Source organism: Ranitomeya variabilis, chromosome 4 (genome assembly GCF_051348905.1).
Source record: "Ranitomeya variabilis isolate aRanVar5 chromosome 4, aRanVar5.hap1, whole genome shotgun sequence".
Classification (NCBI taxonomy): domain Eukaryota; kingdom Metazoa; phylum Chordata; class Amphibia; order Anura; family Dendrobatidae; genus Ranitomeya; species Ranitomeya variabilis.
The window spans coordinates 282,979,164-282,999,271 of NC_135235.1; the positions used below are offsets into that span (position 1 = coordinate 282,979,164).

A 20,108-nucleotide genomic window follows, 5' to 3' on the forward strand; every position below is an offset into this window, starting at 1 on the left:
GTGAGACGGGGCCTTAAGGCTAGGGAAGAAGTGTGGCTTAATCTTTTTTTCTACTGCAGACAGGGAAAAGGGGGGAGGCTCCTGCTGCAGAAGTGGTCTTAAGGTACCGTCACACTCAGCAACTTTCCAACGAGAACGACAACAATCCGTGACGTTGCAGTGTCCTGGATAGCGATCTCGTTGTGTTTGACACGCAGCAGCGATCTGGATCCTGCTGTGATATCGCTGGTCGTAGCTAGAAGTCCAGAACTTTATTTGGTCGTCAGATCGGCGTGTATCGTCGTGTTTGACATCAAAAGCAACGAAGCCAGCAATGTTTTACATGGAGCTAACAACCAGAGAGAACGAGAAGTGAGTCGCCGTTACGTCACTGGATCGCTCCTGCATCGTTCTGGAGCTGCTGTGTTTGACATCTCTACAGCGACCTAAACAGCGACGCTCCAGCGATCTAGTTTAGGTCGGCTCGTTGTCTATATCGCCGCAGCGTCGCTGAGTGTGACGGTACCTTAAGAACCACACACAGAATAAAGAGAAGGAGGAGGGGGAACGTGGCTAATCTCCTGGGACATAGGGAAGAGTTAATATATTTCTCAGTTTAAATTGGAATATCAGACAGAATGGAATGAAAGGGTAGAATAAGGGGGAGTGCAGGGAAATTCTTTTTATTTTAGAGCACTTTCTAGGTTTAGTGTTAAAAAAATATATATATATTAAGAATGTGTTTATACCGCTCTACCGATGTGCTTCTTTATTCGTAGGTACAGCACCGGTAAGATCAGGTACGCCAGGATCTCCCAGGCCTTCCCCGTTAGAAGCATCCATATCAGCTTGTCTTTAGCTTCTATGTTGATCCAACACCAACCGACCGACACGTAGGATGCGTCATAACCGATCTTCTGGAGGCACACCGCAGCCACAGTGATCACCAGCGGAACCCCCCAGCTGTGCACAGAGAACACCATGTTATACAACCAATAATGTAACCAACACAATGAGAATATCCAACAATAGGCACTTATACAAGGACAGTATATAACGTACATGACCAGGAGTTGGTTCTTTCCCGGTCTTGTTGCATGCAGTTTAGACTTTACTGCCCAGACGTGATGCAGCACAAACCCAACTACTGAAGTTATTTTGTCCCTGACACCATCAAGTACGTAGAAGACGGTGTATAAACTGCTGTCACTAGTTAGCTCTGCCTTGTACTTCCAGATATACTACATACAGTCATATGAAAAAGTTTGGGCACCCCTATTAATCTTAAGCTTAATGTTTTATAAAAATGGGGTTTTTTGCAACAGCTATTTCAGTTTCATATATCTAATAACTGTTGGACACAGTAATGTTTCTGCCTTGAAATGAGGTTTATTGTACTAACAGAAAATGTGCAATCTGCATTCAAACAAAATTTGACAGGTGCATAAGTATGGGCACCCTTATCATTTTCTTGTTTTAAATACTCCTACCTACTTTTTACTGACTTACTAAAGCACTTTTTTTGGTTTTGTAACCTCATTGAGCTTTGAACTTCATAGCTAGGTGTATGCAATCATGAGAAAAGCTACTTAAAGTGGCCACTTGCAAGTTGTTCTCCTGTTTGAATCTCCTCCGAAGAGTGGCATCATGGGCTCCTCAAAACAACTGTCAAATGATCTGAAAACAAAGATTATTCAACATAGTTGTTCAGGGGAAGGATACAAAAAGCTGTCTCAGAGATTTAACCTGTCAATTTCCACTGTGAGGAACATAGTAAGGAAATGGAAGAACACAGGTACAGTTCTTGTTAAGGCCAGAAGTGGCAGGCCAAGAAAAACATCAGAAAGGCAGAGAAGAAGAATGGTGAGATCAGTCAAGGACAGTCCTCAGACCACCTCCAGAGAGCTGCAGCATCAACTTGCTGCAGATGGTGTCACTGTGCATCGGTCAACTATACAACGCACTTTGCACAAGGAGAAGCTGTATGGGAGAGTGATGCAAAAGAAGCCGTTTCTGCAAGCACGCCACAAACAGAGTCGGCTGAGGTATGCAAAAGCACATTTGGAGAAGCCAATTTCTTTTTGGAAGAAGGTCCTGTGGACTCAAGAAATCAAGATTGAGTTGTTTGGTAATCCAAAAAGGCGTTATGCATGGCGGCAAAAAAACAAAGTGCGTTGTATAGTTGACCGATGCACAGTGACACCATCTGCAGCAAGTTGATGCTGCAGCTCTCTGGAGATGGTCTGAGGATTGTCCTTGACTGATTTCACCATTCTTCTCCTCTGCCTTTCTGATGTTTTTCTTGTCCTGCCACTTCTGGCCTTAACAAGAACTGTACCTGTGTTCTTCCATTTCCTTACTATGTTCCTCACAGTGGAAATTGACAGGTTAAACCTCTGAGACAGCTTTATGTATTCTTCCCCTGAACAACTATGTTGAATAATCTTTGTTTTCAGATCATTTGACAGTTGTTTTGAGGAGCCCATGATGCCACTCTTCAGAGGAGATTCAAACAGGAGAACAACTTGCAAGTGGCCACTTTAAGTAGCTTTTCTCATGATTGCATACACCTAGCTATGAAGTTCAAAACTCAATGAGGTTACAAAACCAAAAAAAGTGCTTTAGTAAGTCAGTAAAAAGTAGGTAGGAGTATTTAAAACAAGAAAATGATAAGGGTGCCCATACTTATGCACCTGTCAAATTTTGTTTGAATGCAGATTGCACATTTTCTGTTAGTACAATAAACCTCATTTCAAGGCAGAAACATTACTGTGTCCAACAGTTATTAGATATATGAAACTGAAATAGCTGTTGCAAAAAAAACAATTTTTATACAACATTAAGCTTAAGATTAATAGGGGTGCCCAAACTTTTTCATATGACTGTATATCTTCAATTTGATTGAATCATCTGACTCCTCCGTGGTGTAACCTTTTAAACCCAATGAGATAGAGAAGCATGGCTTTCCTTTTCAGTATTCAAGTAGGCCCCTGAAAAAGCTGGGATGGCAAAACCCAGTATCTGACAAAGAACTTGCCATCCTGTTTGAAAAATGTTTAAGCCAGGAGGACAAGCTACTGTGACTGAATGACGTTTGGGTTGTAAGCTAATAAGTGAGAATTTCACTTAAGGATGCGAGTTTTCAATTTATTTGTTTTTATGTAAAAGGGGTATTCTCAACTCAGCAAGTTGTCCGATGATGGGGATCCGCCACTGGTGACCACGAGAAAGGGTTCTGTCCTATAGATAAGACTCTTCTCAATTCTAATGGCGCATTTCACAGCCACATTGCACGGATCGGTGGGGGTCCCAGTGCTCTGACCCCCTCCCATATTATGTGCCCAGTTGGGAGTAACCCTAATAATCAATATGCCAAGATGAAGTTGCAGATCAAGATGGGGATTGATCCACCAAATGTCAGCTAGGTATGTTATTAACTTCCATCACTATGGTCAGTTTTTTATCTGGAATTAAACCTCATTCAGACATTGTACGTGAAATAGTCTAATTTTCATCAGTGTTTTTTTCCCGGGAGTCAGTTTTTACCATCAGTGATTTTTTTTTGTATGCAAAAAATAACTAAGGAAGGTTTCTTAAGCTTCTAATAGCAAAGTCAATGAAAAGCGGACATCACACGGAGGCAACTAGATGTGAATAAACAATTCTGATCTGTGACTTGGATGAAAATAGGACATTTTTTAATTTTTTTTATAAAGACACTTTGTCCACAAAAAAGAACACAGACATGTGAGCAGCCATATAAACTAAGGGATACATGTTCGATCCATGAAAAAAACAAAAAACAAAAGCAGATTGATATTTTATTTAATGAAATTAAAAAATAAAAAAAATGTTCATTTCTGTAGAATTTGGAAAGGAAAAATCCAAAAGCAAAAAAAAAAAAAAAATGACTTGACACTATAATAACAAGGAGAAGCCAAGGTAAGTGCCTGACCGATGCAACATGCTATAAATAATCCCCTCTGAGTGGCCAGAACTTCTCAGATTGCGGCTCGTGATACTGATGATACCGTCTGTTTACATTTTGTCCGACCTCTCGGGAGACGCTCAGTGCCAGGTCTGGCCCCAATCTTACACAGAAGACCAGGCTTGCACCTTCTTCAGCACAAAGCTCCAGACACAAGAGGATTTAGCTGTACAGTTCATGCCATTGTGTAGGAACGAAGGCACAGAAAAATGCACAGAAAACCAAATGTCATCTGTATAATTCTAGAGGACAAAAAGAGGTCATATAACTCAAGAAAAAAATTATACCTGAATAACAGTAATAAAAAAAGCCCAGATGAGGACTACTCATTTTTATCCTTCTGATGTTTTTCATTTATTATTTTACAGGTCTGTAAATAATTTTTTTCTGATCTGAGAAAGTGATGTCATATTGGTGGGATCAACTGCCGGGACCCACACCAATCCTAAGAATAAAGAAAAAGAGGCCCTTTATCAATATAACCATAAGTCATGACTTTCTGTAATTTATTTATGATGCTTTTCTCATACAGCACCATCATATTCCACAGCACTTTACAGACATCATCATCAATGTGCTGCAAGGCTGCAGTGCTAACCACTGAGCCATAGTAATAACTCATTCTTAAGGGCATGTGCACACTATGTCCTTAACATACTATTGAGAGGCTTCCAAGTTAAAAAAAAAAAAAAATGATGAAAAAACAGTCGGGTCACTTATTTTTAGCGGCTTGGTGGCATTGGAAACCTGAAGCGGTTAAAAGAACATGAACATATGAATGGCAAATGGTTTTAAATATTACAAATCACATGTTCATTCTTTTTAGCGTTTATTTAGTGCTTTTTCAGGCAGTATACAGAACTGAAAAAAGTCATGTGCACAAGCCCTAAGGATATATCCCACATCAAAAGCATTTTTTTATTGCTTTAATACATCGGAAATTTTAAAAAAAAAACTTTTCATAATAGTCTTCATTGAAAAGCTTATTAATGAGTATACAGCTCCTCTGCAGACTTATGTGTCTCCTCAATGATAAGAAACTAAGACGAGGACTATACTGTAGTCAGTCTACTGGGTTAGGTTCAGACGTCACAGCCTCCCGTTTTCTTCCTTTTTCCTTCTTTTGTTTTCTTTATATCATTTTGTATTGTATTTGTACATAGAACCAGTCAGCTTCTAAAGGATACAACCAAGATTATACGCTGTTGCTACATTGTGCAGATTACTCAGATCTATGACAGAGAACGGAGGCAATTTTCAATGTCTACAAGGGATAAAAAAAAAAAATGGAATTGACCTTATCGTGCTCACAGCTTTGGTTTGTTACAATGTATCACTGTAGGCATGGGATTTCTACTCTGCGTTCACACAAGAAAAGATTTGGGTTTATGTTGTTTCTAGCTCAATTCATAAACTGATATTTGTTGCAGCTGCTTATTTAGGATAATATTTTAGTTTGTTTTTTTTTGTATAAACTAGATTTCCGTTTTCTGACAAGAGGTTTTAAAATGAAGACTGATACTTTTTAAACCATGCCATGGTGAAACCAACCTGATAAAATAAAGAAATGAGGACCTGATTCATTACTACAGTTGCTCCTTTTTCTCTATTTTTTTGATTGTTTTTAATTTGCACCTTATTCTTCTCTTGATTATTGACTTTTTTTTTTTAAAGTCTATCATAGGGTATGTGCACACCGTCTTTTTCAGGCAAATTCCGCCTCAGACCCACTTGAAAAAGCGCTCGAAAAGCATGAACATAATACACAGCAATGTAAAAACGACCGGCTGTGCTCATGTTAGTCTCTTATTTTAACTGCTTTAGGTTTCAAAAGAAGGGAAGCCATTAAATTACATAACCTGCTCATTCTTTGGCGGCTTCTGCTTCAAAACTGCTCACTATTTACATGTTAAAAGACGGAAAAAAAAAAAAGATTACAGATGTTTTGACTCCTCTATTATCATTTGCAACTTATTAAAAAGTCACTATATTTTTGAGCAAACATACTCCAGTTTTCCCCCGGAATGCTTTTATGTAGATCTGGAATTTATGGACAGATTTTGCAACATTTTATCAGAACACGTGACTTTTTATGCTACAAAGTTGCAAACAGGTTAAAAGGCAAAAAAAAAAAGTAAACCTTTTTTTAGATTTTTGTGCAAACTTCAAGCACCATTTCGAAAAATGTGGCGCAAAAACCATCACCGAATACCGCAAAAGAAAAAAGAAAAGCGATTTAAAAAAACCCAAAAACCTGTAAATGATGAACCGGGGTTTAAGTGATACTGCGGCTCCAGTGCCGCCATTCTCCACTTCGCCTCGGTGGCGAGGGCACTAAATGGATGGGATGTCCCTGCGGAGACACTGGAGCGCCGAATGTCTAGAATGGGAAGCAGAAATTATTTCTATATTCTATATCACTCCCTTCATCCTGGTAAATATTGAATAGTAAAAATCCATTTAATATGACATATTGGTAAAAATATTTATGGGGATAAAAGCAACAAAAATAAAAGATAAATTAGACAGGGAAATGTTTCATGCAATTGTATTGGTTCTATGACTTTTTTTCCCAGTCTATCACTGGAGAAAACAAGCTTTCCATGTAATAATAACCCTATTACCAGGGGCTTTAGCCAATTCCTGCAGGATAAAGTCCACCGACTTACAGGACTAATCCGCTCTGCTTAAATTGGGTATTATTCAAAACATACATTACACCAATATATCCATAGAAACAATGACTATAAGATCATACGGACGAATTCCCAAAATAATCCCCCGAGACATACACCCTATTGCAGACTAGCGGCTCTTGTATCCGAACCAGGATAGAAAATACTGCGGGACAATGCAGTGGGTGGTACAGATACCAGACCCCCTTGTGAATATTTTTATATCCCATCATTCTGTGTGTGCAGCTTCTTTGCAGATTTAGGAAATTTTCCCACATGCGGTTTTTCCACCAAAATAGTCAATCTGCTCTGTTTATTGCAGATCTGATGCGGCATTTTGCAATGCATTTTTTAATTCACTTAAATACACAATTGCCTTTTTGTTTTCCAGGCTGCCTGTAGAAATATAATGAAAAAATGCACCAAAAATGCACAATTCTGCAGCATCTTCAAAGACATCGCGGGAAGGAGTTCTCATGAAATTACATCCACTTTGTTTAAACGAAATGAAAACATTTTTTTTTTTCCACTTTAAATTCCAAATGCCACACTTTAGTTAAGCATATTCAGAAAAGTGTATAATTGCTGCAACTGACCCTGAAAGTGAGACGCACTTGAAGGGTTCACGGAGAACATAGCAGATAAGGTTCGCACAGAAGACTTCAAGTCATAAGTGACAGCAGGGAATTAATTTCCAGCAAAATTTTTTAAAAAAAATCACGCTGAGCCCTGTTCTTGTGCAGTATCTCTATCAGTAATACAACTAAAAAGTCGAGAAAAACTTTGGCGCCCTTTTGGAAACTATTTAAGCCTGTGTTGCATCTGTGTGTCGTCTGAATTAATGACAGTCCGTATTCAGCCTTAAATGGGTTGTACACCTCTTTTGACATTCTTCTTTACTTAAATGCATGTATTTGGGGGTAAAAAATAAAATTCTGCCATTCAATACCATTACAAAATTTTGCGCCGTTTGGCTTTTAGAGGCTTTTTGTTACCCTGAAAATGTAACTTTAATGTGATCTGTGGTCATAAATCAGCTGAGAGGAGACAAATAAAAGAATTATAAACTTTCCCATTGGGTCATCAGAACAAGCTCACTGACAGATTCTCAGTTAACTCACTGCGATAATCAGTCCAGCACACAGGCTATAAATGGCAAACGGTGCAACATTTTTAATGAAACCCAATTGCAAAAATGACTTTTAGCCACAAATACATACATTTAAAAATAAATAAATAATTCTTCCTATTAATCAGAACTTTGTATATTTATAGATCTATTTTGTGCCCCAAATCACAATGTTAATGGTTAGTGATGAGCGAGTGTGCTCGGATAAGGTGTTATCTGAGCATGCTCGAGTGATAAGAGTATCTTCGATGTGCTCTAACACTATGTTCTAGTCCCGGCGGCTGCATGTCTCGCGGCTGTTCGATGGCCGCAACACATGCAGGGATTACCTAACAAACAGACAATAGACCCCACGCACATGCCCTTTGTGACATAATCGGCAATGCCACAGGATTTAATATAACGGCTACATCAGGTCATGCTGCTGTGTCCTGTCGTTAACAGTAGTCATGGAGCAATTGTGCAATCACTTTTCCCTTTTGCAAAGTTTCTCAACTCAAACCCCATGACACCAGATCTCAAGAAACCCCACTGGTCTGTAGAAGATATTAATTATTGCAATGGTATCAAACATTGAGCACATTGGAGACATTAACTGCCTAAGCCAAATGTATCAACGTTTTACATCATTTAGAATCTGCGACAAAACGGAAACATGGCGAGAAAAGGAAGCAAGTTTAAGCTTTTGGTATGAAGTTCTGAAAATATTTACTATTGCATTTTTGCAAAAAAAAGTTGCATATTCAAGACTGGAAGACATGCATTACATTCTGCAACCATTTTTTGAACATGCAATGTGTGCAAAATCTGCACTGACGTGCGACATTTGGCACATCAGTCTCAGACTTAACATTAGGAAGTGCACTAAACATACCGTATCTAAAAAGTTGCACTTGCGGAATTTGCAGTTTACCATAAAGATGCCACATATGATAAATATTGGGCGTGACGTTTGTGCACCAAATACCGTTTTTGATAAATGTGTGATTTGTGCCTGCAGCGGACTCTGCAGCAATAAGGGCTGTCCCACACGTCCAGATAATTCCGGTACCGGAATAAATCGGTACCGGAGTTATCCGTGTCCGTGTGCCTGGGAACTCACGTAGGCCATACGTGCGGCACACGTGTGCCGCCCGTATGGCGAGTTGGTACCACACGGAGCGTGTGGTACCCACGCGTGAGGTACCCTGCATCGTGCTGAATCCGCGATTCATATGTTCCCTGCAGCAGCGGTTGCTGCAGAGAAAATATGAATAACAGTGTTTAAAATAAAGATCTATCTGTCCGCAGGCCCCCCACCCCCTGTGCGCCCCCCCCCCCCCCGCTGTTCAGAAAATACTTACCCGCCTCCCTCGCTGCTTCCTGGTCTGGCCGCGGCTTCTAGTGTATGCGGTCACGTGGGGCCGATCATTTACAGTCATGAATATGTGGCTCCACCTCCCATAGGGGTGGAGCCGACTATTCATGATTGTAAATGAGCGGCCCCACGTGACCGCATACAGTAGGAGGCGCGGGGCAGAGAGGAAGGAGTGACAGCCAACGTGGGAGCGGGTGAGTATTTTCAGAACAGCGGGGGGGCGCACAGGGGGTGGGGGGGCGGCGGACACATAGATCTTTATTTTAAACACTAATATTCATATTTTCTCTGCAGCAAACGCTGCTGCAGGGAACATATGAATCGCGGATTCAGCACCACGTGGGGGGGACAGCGCTTACTGTAGCGCTGTCTCCTGCACGCACACGGACCCCAGACGGAGAACCTCCGTGTGAGGTCCGTGTTTTACACGGACCCATTGACTATATTGGGTCCGTGTAATACGTGCGCTCCCACGAACACTGACATGTCTCCGTGTTTGGCACACGGAGACACGGTCCGCAAAAAATCAATGACATCTGAACAGATGCATTGATTTTTATGGGTCTACGTGTGTCAGTGTCTCCGGTACGTGAGGAAACTGTCACCTCACGTACCGGAGCCACTGACGTGTGAAACCGGCCTAATAAAATCATGATCGTATTGTGGGCGGCTGCTGAGCTGGAGCAGCTTATTCTAAGGGCCAATTTGTGTGAAGGTTTCGCCCGATGTAGCAGAGCTAGTTTGCAAAACCAGTCAGGCTGCGGGGACTATTTTTAGTGCTTTGCTCTGCTTGACGTTTCTTTCTGCAATGCTTTCATGAGGTTTATTCTCGCAGTGTCCCTTATGTTAAGTTACGATTTGTGCAATCTTGGCCTGGTTTCCCGATTCAGACCAACTGTTCAATGTAATAAGTCCGATGATTAGTCTGAAGGCAGGGAGAGGGAAGCTAGGGATGATTAGCCGCAGGGATTGCATAACAATGTCATGGGATCCCTGGGAAAGCCGCTGTAGACACTGTTTGCAAGGCGCCGGAGGGGAGTATAAATATTATTTTACAAGGTGGATACATAGGCATCGAAAAGGGGTTGTCTGAGTAGTGGAGAACCCCTTTAAAAATATACAGGAAAATAAAATGAAGGGTTTCATTGGGGTCAGCAGTCCAATGTGTATGTGGGTCCCCCCACCAGGACCATCGGCCAAACAGGTAGGGTTCACGTGGACCTATTTCATGGTCCATATATATATATGGACCACAATGCACGGATGACCGCGAGTCTTCCAACCTGATCTTACAGCCTCATAGACACACAAAAGGCTGTATGTTCACATCAGGAGATCCGTGGCCAGTCCGGGCTTGTGGTATAGACAGTGAAATACACCCATGTGAACCCGGTCTTAAGGTGACACGTTGTATGTTAGCTAACCATATGGGACGGAAAGTCTGCCACCACTAAGGCCAATTGTTGCACAGTTGGGTGATCCTCGGAAGTGCGGCCAGTCGCATTGTATAGCATCAGTCTTAAACTCACTGACAATTTTCAGTTAACTCATTCTACAGCTAGTCACACCTCCGTTCACAAACCCACAAATCGGGGGTCTTCAAGATAGATGCCGTTCCTGTGGATGTGCCCCAAATGTCAGAGATGAGACTCTCCCTACAACCACCTCTACGGACAGCAGCGAGCGATGGTCAGTCCTGCTCATGTGTCAGACAAGTGGTTATTGTTCGCGCTCGCAGATAGAAATGTGCGGAGTAAATCTATAGCCGGGGTCACATGAAATCTTGTTTACTCCGATGATAGAAGATGAGCGGAGGTCTCGGAGCGTTCATCAACTAAACAGTAAAACCCCAGAACGAACCCGTGACATTAGAAACATCAACAAAGTCCGCACCGGTGACATTACAGAAGCGTGAACGCTCCGCGCAGACGAAGGCCGGCCTGTAAAGAAGAGCGACGGCTCCGAAGACATTACAGAAGTGTGAACGCTCCGCGCAGACGAAGACCGGCCTGTAAAGAAGAGCGACGGCTCCGGAGACATTACAGAAGCAGGAACGCTCCACGCAGATGAAGGCCAGCCTGTAAAGATGAGCGACGGCTCCGGAGACATTACAGAAGTGTGAACGCTCCGCGCAGACGAAGGCCGGCCTGTAAATATGAGCGACGGCTCCGGAGACATTACAGAAGTGTGAACACTCCGCGCAGATGAAGGCCGGCCTGTAAAGATGAGCGACGGCTCCGGAGACATTACAGAAGTGTGAACGCTCCGCGCAGATGAAGGCCAGCCTGTAAAGATGAGCGACAGCTCCGGAGACATTACAGAAGTGTGAACGCTCCGCGCAGATGAAGGCCAGCCTGTAAAGATGAGCGACGGCTCCGAAGACATTACAGAAGCGCGAATGCTCTGCGCAGATGAAGGCCGGCCTGTAAAGAAGAGCGACGGCTCCGGAGACATTACAGAAGTGTGAACGCTCTGCGCAGACGAAGGCCGGCCTGTAAAGACGAGCGACTGCTCCGGAGACATTACAGAAGTGTGAACGCTCCTCGCAGACTAAGGCCAGCCTGTAAAGACGAGCAACGGATCCGGAGACATTACAGAAGCGTGAACGCTCTGCGCAGATGAAGGCCAGCCTGTAAAGATGAGCGACGGCTCCGGAGACATTACAGAAGTGTGAACGCTCCGCGCAGACGAAGACCGGCCTGTAAAGAAGAGCGATGGCTCCGGAGACATTACAGAAGTGTGAACGCTCCGCGCAGACGAAGGCCGGCCTGTAAATATGAGCGACGGCTCCGGAGACATTACAGAAGTGTGAACGCTCCGCGCAGACGAAGACCGGCCTGTAAAGATGAGCGACGGCTCCGGAGACATTACAGAAGTGTGAACGCTCCGCGCAGACGAAGACCGGCCTGTAAAGAAGAGCGATGGCTCCGGAGACATTACAGAAGTGTGAACGCTCCGCGCAGACGAAGGCCGGCCTGTAAATATGAGCGACGGCTCCGGAGACATTACAGAAGTGTGAACGCTCTGCGCAGACGAAGGCCGGCCTGTAAAGATGAGCGACGGCTCCGGAGACATTACAGAAGTGTGAACGCTCCGCGCAGATGAAGGCCAGCCTGTAAAGATGAGCGACGGCTCCGAAGACATTACAGAAGCGCGAATGCTCTGCGCAGATGAAGGCCAGCCTGTAAAGATGAGCGACGGCTCCGAAGACATTACAGAAGCGCGAATGCTCTGCGCAGATGAAGGCCGGCCTGTAAAGAAGAGCGACGGCTCCGGAGACATTACAGAAGTGTGAACGCTCTGCGCAGACGAAGGCCGGCCTGTAAAGACGAGCAACGGATCCGGAGACATTACAGAAGCGTGAACGCTCCTCGCAGACTAAGGCCAGCCTGTAAAGACGAGCAACGGATCCGGAGACATTACAGAAGCGTGAACGCTCCGCGCAGATGAAGGCCGGCCTGTAAAGATCACTCGGCCACTAGGGAGAATAAACGTGTGTTCATATCTTGTGTATTTGCTGCAGATCTGAAAATTCAGAGTAAAACAACACTGCCAAGGAGACACGATCTCAAAAAATCTGTTATGTGTGAACACAGCCTTCAGGAGCATATGACATCCTGCCTCTCCCCATCCCTTCCCAGATTATACCATCCAGCCCCTCGCCCCCCCAATACATACCATCTGGCCGCTCACCACCCCCGAGGGCATATATCATCTGGCCCCCCAGTGTATAGCCTTTCCATCAGCACAAACACTGCACCCCCACCAGGAGCTTCATGGCTGAACTGCTGCATGCAGCCATACATCACCAAGCACAATGCTGAACAGCGGAAGGAGTGCTGTAAAGTCGCCTCCACTGGACTCTGGAGGAAACATGTTCTGTGCAGTGACGGATCACACTACTCTGGCATCTGATGGACGAGTCTGGGTTTGGTGAATGCCAGGAGAACGTGACCATCCATGAACATACTCCAATGCTGACTACTGCGTACAGAACCACCTGAGTGTTCCCAGACAGCGGATATGAGGGGGACGCATAATCAGATATATTGGATTCTAACATCCTTTATCCCTTTTTCTCAGGGGAGACCGATGTCTTCCTCGCCTCTACGTGCTGTAAATCCATGCACGTTCCCCCTGAGCCCGGCACACGACCCACACGCTGCAGTCTGTCCTGCCGTCTCCTCTCCTGGGCCATCGCCACCGTCCTGCTCACCAACATGGAATGATCTAAATAACTTCCACCGGATTATATTATCGATGACGCCTATGGATTGTTATTGTCCTATGAAGAATCTCAGCCCCGTCACTGCCACCGAAACTAATGCTGGTTTCAGTAACACTTTTTCAGAATAGAAAGGGGAAGGAAGGCAACATTTTATTTTTGTCTTTGGCTCAAAGTTACAATAGATTTTCAGTAAATAATATAGATGTTGTGTATCAGCTTCCCACTTGTCACATTGCCCCACCGGAATATCCTCGGCAGCCATTGCCCATTATTACACATGGCATGAAATGGTTGGGATGTTCTAAATGTGGAAAAGTATTAAAAAAAGGTTATACTGAAAGAGGAAACAGTCAGCAAGCCGAGTAATTGCTGACAGTTTCCTGACAGTAGAGCTTACCAAGTAAAGGCTGCCTCCACTGTGGGCATGTGAGGAGCATTGGGCATCATGGCAGGAATGAGGCCAGCGGGCAATGCTCATTGTCCGCCATGTTTCCTGGCAGTGGATGAACGTTCACGTTGCCATTTGTACCAACCTGATGAGATGGAACCAGTATACCATGTGCTCGGCAAGACTCTGCTGGGACTGGACGATGGTGATATAGAGGTACAGGGCCACGGCCACCGTCCAGAAGAACGAGCTGGTGTTGGAGAAGGTAGAGAGGGCCCCCTGGGCAACGCAGTCCCAGCTTGTGCCCTGGAAATCTCGCAGGACTCCATAGAAGTAGGAGGCGGCCGAGATCATGTCCGCCACCGACAGGAAGAGAAGCAGCTGGCGAGGACGACTCCGGAGCTCGGGCCAACGGACATGGGTGAAGATGATGAGCAGAGATCCGAGAAAAGAGAGCGCACAGGACAAGAGGACGGTCACCTGCTCCGACAGGTATAGGGTCTGCTGGGGAACGTCTGTCCAAGCCATCGGGGTATGCCCAAACCTGCGGAGAAGGAAGCAACCAGTTACTGGCAGCCCGAAACATCACCGGCAACATCAGGTGCACGCTCCGTGTAACCCGGAGTTATCACTACAGTCAGATCTGAGGCGTCCACCATCAGACATGGCCAATGCAGAGCATCACTGCACGGATGACAATGAGCCGGCGGAACGGAAATGGGAGGACGCGGTAACCGCACATCAGCTGCTCTGCACATACAGGGGCCGCAGAGGTCCGGTGTAACCATGACATGCGGCACTTGATAGAAAAACAGCATAACATGAGTGCGGCGGCGGCTCACCGACCCACGACAGGAGCGCGGCGGCGGCTCACCGACACACGACAGGAGCGCGGCGGCGGCTCACCGACACACGACAGGAGCGCGGCGGCGGCGGCTCACCGGCACACGACAGGAGCGCGGCGGCGGCTCACCGGCACTCGACAGGAGCGCGGCGGCGGCTCACCGGCACACGACAGGAGCGCGGCGGCGGCTCACCGACACACGACAGGAGCGCGGCGGCGGCGGCTCACCGACACACGACAGGAGCGCGGCGGCGGCGGCTCACCGACACACGACAGGAGCGCGGCGGCGGCGGCTCACCGACACACGACAGGAGCGCGGCGGCGGCGGCTCACCGACACACGACAGGAGCGCGGCGGCGGCTCACCGACACACGACAGGAGCGCGGCGGCGGCGGCTCACCGACACACGACAGGAGCGCGGCGGCGGCTCACCGACACACGACAGGAGCGCGGCGGCGGCTCACCGGCACACGACAGGAGCGCGGCGGCGGCTCACCGACACACGACAGGAGCGCGGCGGCGGCGGCTCACCGACACAGGAGCATAGAGAACACCGATATAACAGGTGGATAGCTCAATGACACGCAGCTGGGACCCCCAGCACTACTCCCCCAGTCTCCACTATTACAGCAGAGAACGTCCCACGTGTGACAATAATTCATAGTGACATTTACAGAACAGCGCGGGCCGGGAAACTGCACCAAGGTCAAGAAGAACAAGCGACCTTAGTGATCACAGCCCCATGTAAACGACCACAGCCCCATGTAAACAACACACTACACCAGTTCCCTGCAGGCTGCGCTCACATGCCCAGGAATCCTCTGTATGAACAGAACCAGTAAACAAAACAATGGATCGTTTTCATAGCAGAAACACAGACGGTGAAGTCACGGATCCATTTTCCAGTTGCAATCAGTCTTGTTTTTTTTTCGCCGGACAGAACTTCTGTAGAACTTTCCTTGTGCTCCCTGGACGTGTGAACTGAGCCCAAACAGACAGAGGTTTGTGGTTTGGAACTTGGAAGTGAATAGTAGAAATCACTTCCCAGGTATCCCCGAGAGTCAATAGTTAGATACCTGGTGATACACAGTGCGGTGCAGACGTTACATACAGAGGGACACTATCGCACGGTGGATACTCCGCGGCGCCGCCTGTTCACTCACCCGGAGCCGCGCTCTCCTCTCCCCGATCTCCTGCCCGGATCTCAGGATCTCGCTGCCAGCGGAGCACAGGGAGGAGCCTCTGCCCGGGACATCCGGGGAGGAATGTCGGGAGCCCGGTTCAACCTCGGGCTCTTCTCTGCACTGTGGGAGTGAGCGCCGCCGCCTCCGTCCTGCCGCCGCCAGAGGGCGCTGTGCTCCGTCCAGCAGCCGCCGACTGTTCGCTGTGCTCCTCCGTCCTGCCGCCAGTGGGCGCTGTGCTCCTCCGTCCTGTAGCCGAGAAATAGAACTGTGCTCCTCCGTCCTGCAACCACCAGGGGCGCTGTACTGAGCTATAGTTCTTCCGACCCCAAAGTTCCCCGCTTCTGGAGACCTCATATACCATAATAATATTACCTTGTGCACGCCTAATACTAGATAGTAGCATGACTCGGAGGGGTTTTGGAAATAAGAATTAAAAACTCGTAATTATTTATATATTTGTTTTGCAAAGCACAGCGCCCCTCCTGGTCCTAGGATGTATGTGGCATTGCAGTTTTTTTCCATTCACTTAAAGGGCACAATCAGATTTTACAGAGCTAGGACAGGTATCCCACAATGTCCGGACTGACCGGGGGTCTCCCATCCAGGCCTTCTTGCCTTGTAGACACATGAAGCTGTAAATATGGGTCATTAGACCCCCAGAGAGTCCGTATTGGGGCGGTGAAATGCACCTGTCTGATCCCGGCCATCATCTCCCAGCAGCGGAGTCTGTAGTCTCGCCATTACGTAGATCAGCGGCCGCGCGGAGCTCTTGGACGTTTATTATATCGTTATAAGGCCGGGTTCGCATGTTGCATTTTTGGTGCCCATTTTACACATGTAAAATCCATGTCTTTTTACACCACCAGGAAAGTGGATAACATTCAACTTACCGTAATATCATCCACATGCAGCGCTTTATTTGGGACACGAAATCAGCACAAAAATAGTTTTGGGGGCATTTTTGAAAACTACAACATGTAAAATCCTGTAGTGGAAAAGTTTCCATTTCAACAAGGACCCTGAATCCTCGAATCACCGCTGGCGCTGTATCGGTGCGACTTTTTGGTGCCTTTTCCACAACAAAAAACATACATAAAAATGTAAGAATAAGTGCAGAAAATATGGGCAGATTTTTGTTCCCAAAATTATGGAGATTTCAGTTTAGAGATAAACTTGGAAGAAAAAAAAGAAATCAACTTGTAAAATCTGCACCAAACACACAGTGTGTGAACAAAGCCTTTCTGCAACTGAAATTGACAAACCCCAGAATTACAAAACACAAAAAAACTCATTTCTGCAGATTCCACCCCCAAAAAAGCATGTGGATGACATTACGTGAAAACTCATCCAAATATCGGTGCTGTAAATTGCTGAGAATTTTCTGCAGCATTTTAAAATGAGCGGCGCCTGAACCCGGCCGTCCTGTTGTGGAAATGCGCCACTGTGGTGCGGATTTTACCCATCCATTCCAATGGGCGCAGGGTGAACAACCAGCCTGACATTGTTTTCTCAAGCACAATAAAGGGGTTTTCCCAAAATTGCAAGTTATCCCATCTATAGGTGGGAATAATATGCTGATCGATTTGTTTCTGAGCGTTGGGACCCGAAAATAGGGATCTGAAGAGTCTTGGATGGAGCGGAGATGCTCATGCTCGGCCTCGGCTCCTTTCATTGTAAGTTGGACTGTCAGAAATAGCTGAGCGTTGTACTTGATTTTTCCAGCAGTGCCATAGACCATGAATGGGGGTCAAGCATGTGCATCTCTGCTACATAGCACCGACCTCGGGATCGCTGGAGGTAATGCCCTATTTCCTATCCTATGGCTATCCTCATTATTTGAATCACCAGGTTCCGAGGCTTTTAACTGCAGGATCTCAGGGGTTAAATCTGGGATTGGGGGTCTGATCTCAGCTGTTAGTACCAGAGCTGAGTTATCATTAGACCTGCTCCACCTTACATTTAGCCATTCGGGGTCTTTTCCACAATACCATAAACAGCCCTAAGGAATTCAGTAGTTAAAAGCCTCTAGTGCTGCTCCTTGGTCTCCCAGAACTTGTGTCTCCATAGGATGCAGCTTCATTTCCTTATACAAAGTTATTTGAGCACCATATGAATATATTATTTGGGCGCCATGTAGTAAATCTCATGGGACTGTGCTCCAGCCAACACAAGGCCAAATATTCTATAATTGTATAGTTAATACACCACCACCTTACGTTCTAGCGTTGAGATGCAGTTGTGTGGTTCGCTGGAGTCCCAAAGCATTAGAAATGGCTTTATAACCTTTTCCAGACTGATAGATCTCAATTACTTTGTTTCTCATTTGTTCCAGAATTTCTAAACTTTATGTATATCTGAACTTCGGGTCTATTTGAGGGCTGTCCCACACGTCCAGATAATTCCGGTACTGGAATAAATCGGTACCGGAGTTATCCGTGTCCGTGTGCCTGGGAACTCACGTAGGCCATACGTGCGGCACACGTGTGCCGCCCGTATGGCGAGTGGGTACCACACGGAGCGTGTGGTACCCACGCGTGTGGTACCCTGCATCGTGCTGAAGCCGCGATTCATATGTTCCCTGCAGCAGCGTTTGCTGCAGAGAAAATATGAATAACAGTCTTTAAAATAAAGATCTATGTGTCCGCCGCCCTCCCACCCCCTGTGCGCCCCCCCTGTTCTCAAAAATACTTACCCGCCTCCCTCGCTGCTTCCTGGTCTGGCCGCGGCTTCTAGTGTATGCGGTCACGTGGGGCCGATCATTTACAGTCATGAATATGTGGCTCCACCTCCCATAGGGGCGGAGCCGACTATTCATGATTGTAAATGAGCGGCCCCACGTGACCGCATACAGTAGGAGGCGCGGGGCAGAGAGGAAGGAGTGACAGCCAACGAGGGACCGGGTGAGTATTTTCAGGACAGCGGGGGGGCGCACAGGGGGTGGGGGGGGCGGTGGACACATAGATCTTTATTTTAAACACTATTATTCATATTTTCTCTGCAGCAAACGCTGCTGCAGGGAACATATGAATCGCGGCTTCAGCACCATGTGGGGGGGACAGCGCTTACTGTAGCGCTGTCTCCTGCACGCACACGGACCCCAGACGGAGAACGTCCGTGTGAGGTCCGTGTTTTACACGGACCCATTGACTCTATTGGGTCCGTGTAATACGTGCGCTCCCACGAACACTGACATGTCTCCGTGTTTGGCACACAGAGACACGGTCCGCAAAAAATCAATGACATCTGAACAGATGCATTGATTTTTATGGGTCTACGTGTGTCAGTGTCTCCGGTACGTGAGGAAACTGTCACCTCACGTACCGGAGCCACTGACGTGTGAAACCGGCCTCACTTTGCCAGGCATGTCCTATTTAAGTGATTTCTTGATTGAGAACATGTGCAGCAATAATCAGGCCTGGGTGTTGTTTGAGAATTTGAACTCGGTCTACAAACAGAGAGTTCACATACTGCGCTCCAAAAACAACAAATGTGAATATCTCTGCAATGGAGTGTCGCATCACAAAACGGGAAAGAGCGGCAGAATCAGGGGAGCTCAGGGATTTTTTTCAAGTTACTTAATAATACTGAGCAAATGATAGGTCTTCTTCAAATTCTACCAGATGAATATCTGTATAGAAATTGTGCTTTTTCCCTCGTTATGTTAGTTTTCTACTACACACAAAAAAACCTAATAAGTGTTTAATTGTCTTACATGTGAAATAGGAAAATTTAATGATGAGTCCCACTAAGGTCACCATAGACCATAGAGCCTGAAGAAGGCCAAAGATCTCTACAAAACGAGAAGACCCCTTTATTTTCTATGGTAAGTAGGGCCCAGGATACACATTAGGCATTACACCTCTGACCTAGTGGATGAGTAATTTTTTGGGTGGTTTTTTTGTTCCTTTTTAGAACAACTGTTCCTAATTATGTTGTTCAGATATGAATGCAAACAAATCTATTTTATTGTATGACCACAGTCAGTGATAGGGGCATGAAGCCTTCCTCACCCCTCCAGCCCCTGGAAACCGGAAAGTAAAGTCCATTGTGGGGGTGAGTCACAAACCTCATGTCATTCCTTAGGAAAGGAAAGTGATGGTCTTCATTAAATGCAGGAAACATTTGGAAGCGCGCTCAGTTTATGTGAATGATGTAAAGGACTTTGTAGGTGGCGTCGTCTACTGGAAGAGCCATTCATGTGCCCGGAATGTATTCCTTGTTTATCCTGTGGTTTTCAGAAGATAGTTATTATAATACATAGCCTGAAACAGCACAACACATCATATAGTTCCAAATTGAATTATCAATGGCCGCTTAGTTTTGCCAAGTCTGCAAT

At 45.9% G+C, this 20,108-nt stretch overlaps 1 protein-coding gene across 2 annotated transcripts in view; it reads right to left on the bottom strand.

The window, feature by feature from the left end:
* GPR157 (G protein-coupled receptor 157) overlaps nucleotides 1-15,926 on the bottom strand; it is a 20,509-nt gene extending 4,583 nt beyond the window's left edge. Inside the window, exons 1-3 of one of the 2 annotated variants that reach the window (XM_077250056.1) lie at nucleotides 15,752-15,926; nucleotides 13,890-14,288; nucleotides 729-942 (exon numbers count right to left, since the gene is read on the bottom strand). In XM_077250056.1, coding sequence (XP_077106171.1) covers nucleotides 729-942; nucleotides 13,890-14,272 — 597 coding nt within the window. In that variant the 5' untranslated portion in view covers nucleotides 14,273-14,288; nucleotides 15,752-15,926. Of the gene's footprint in view, nucleotides 1-728; nucleotides 943-13,889; nucleotides 14,289-15,664 lie in introns of both variants that reach the window. The other variant, XM_077250057.1, reaches the window with a different exon arrangement.
* Between the last annotated feature and the right edge of the window lie 4,182 nt (nucleotides 15,927-20,108).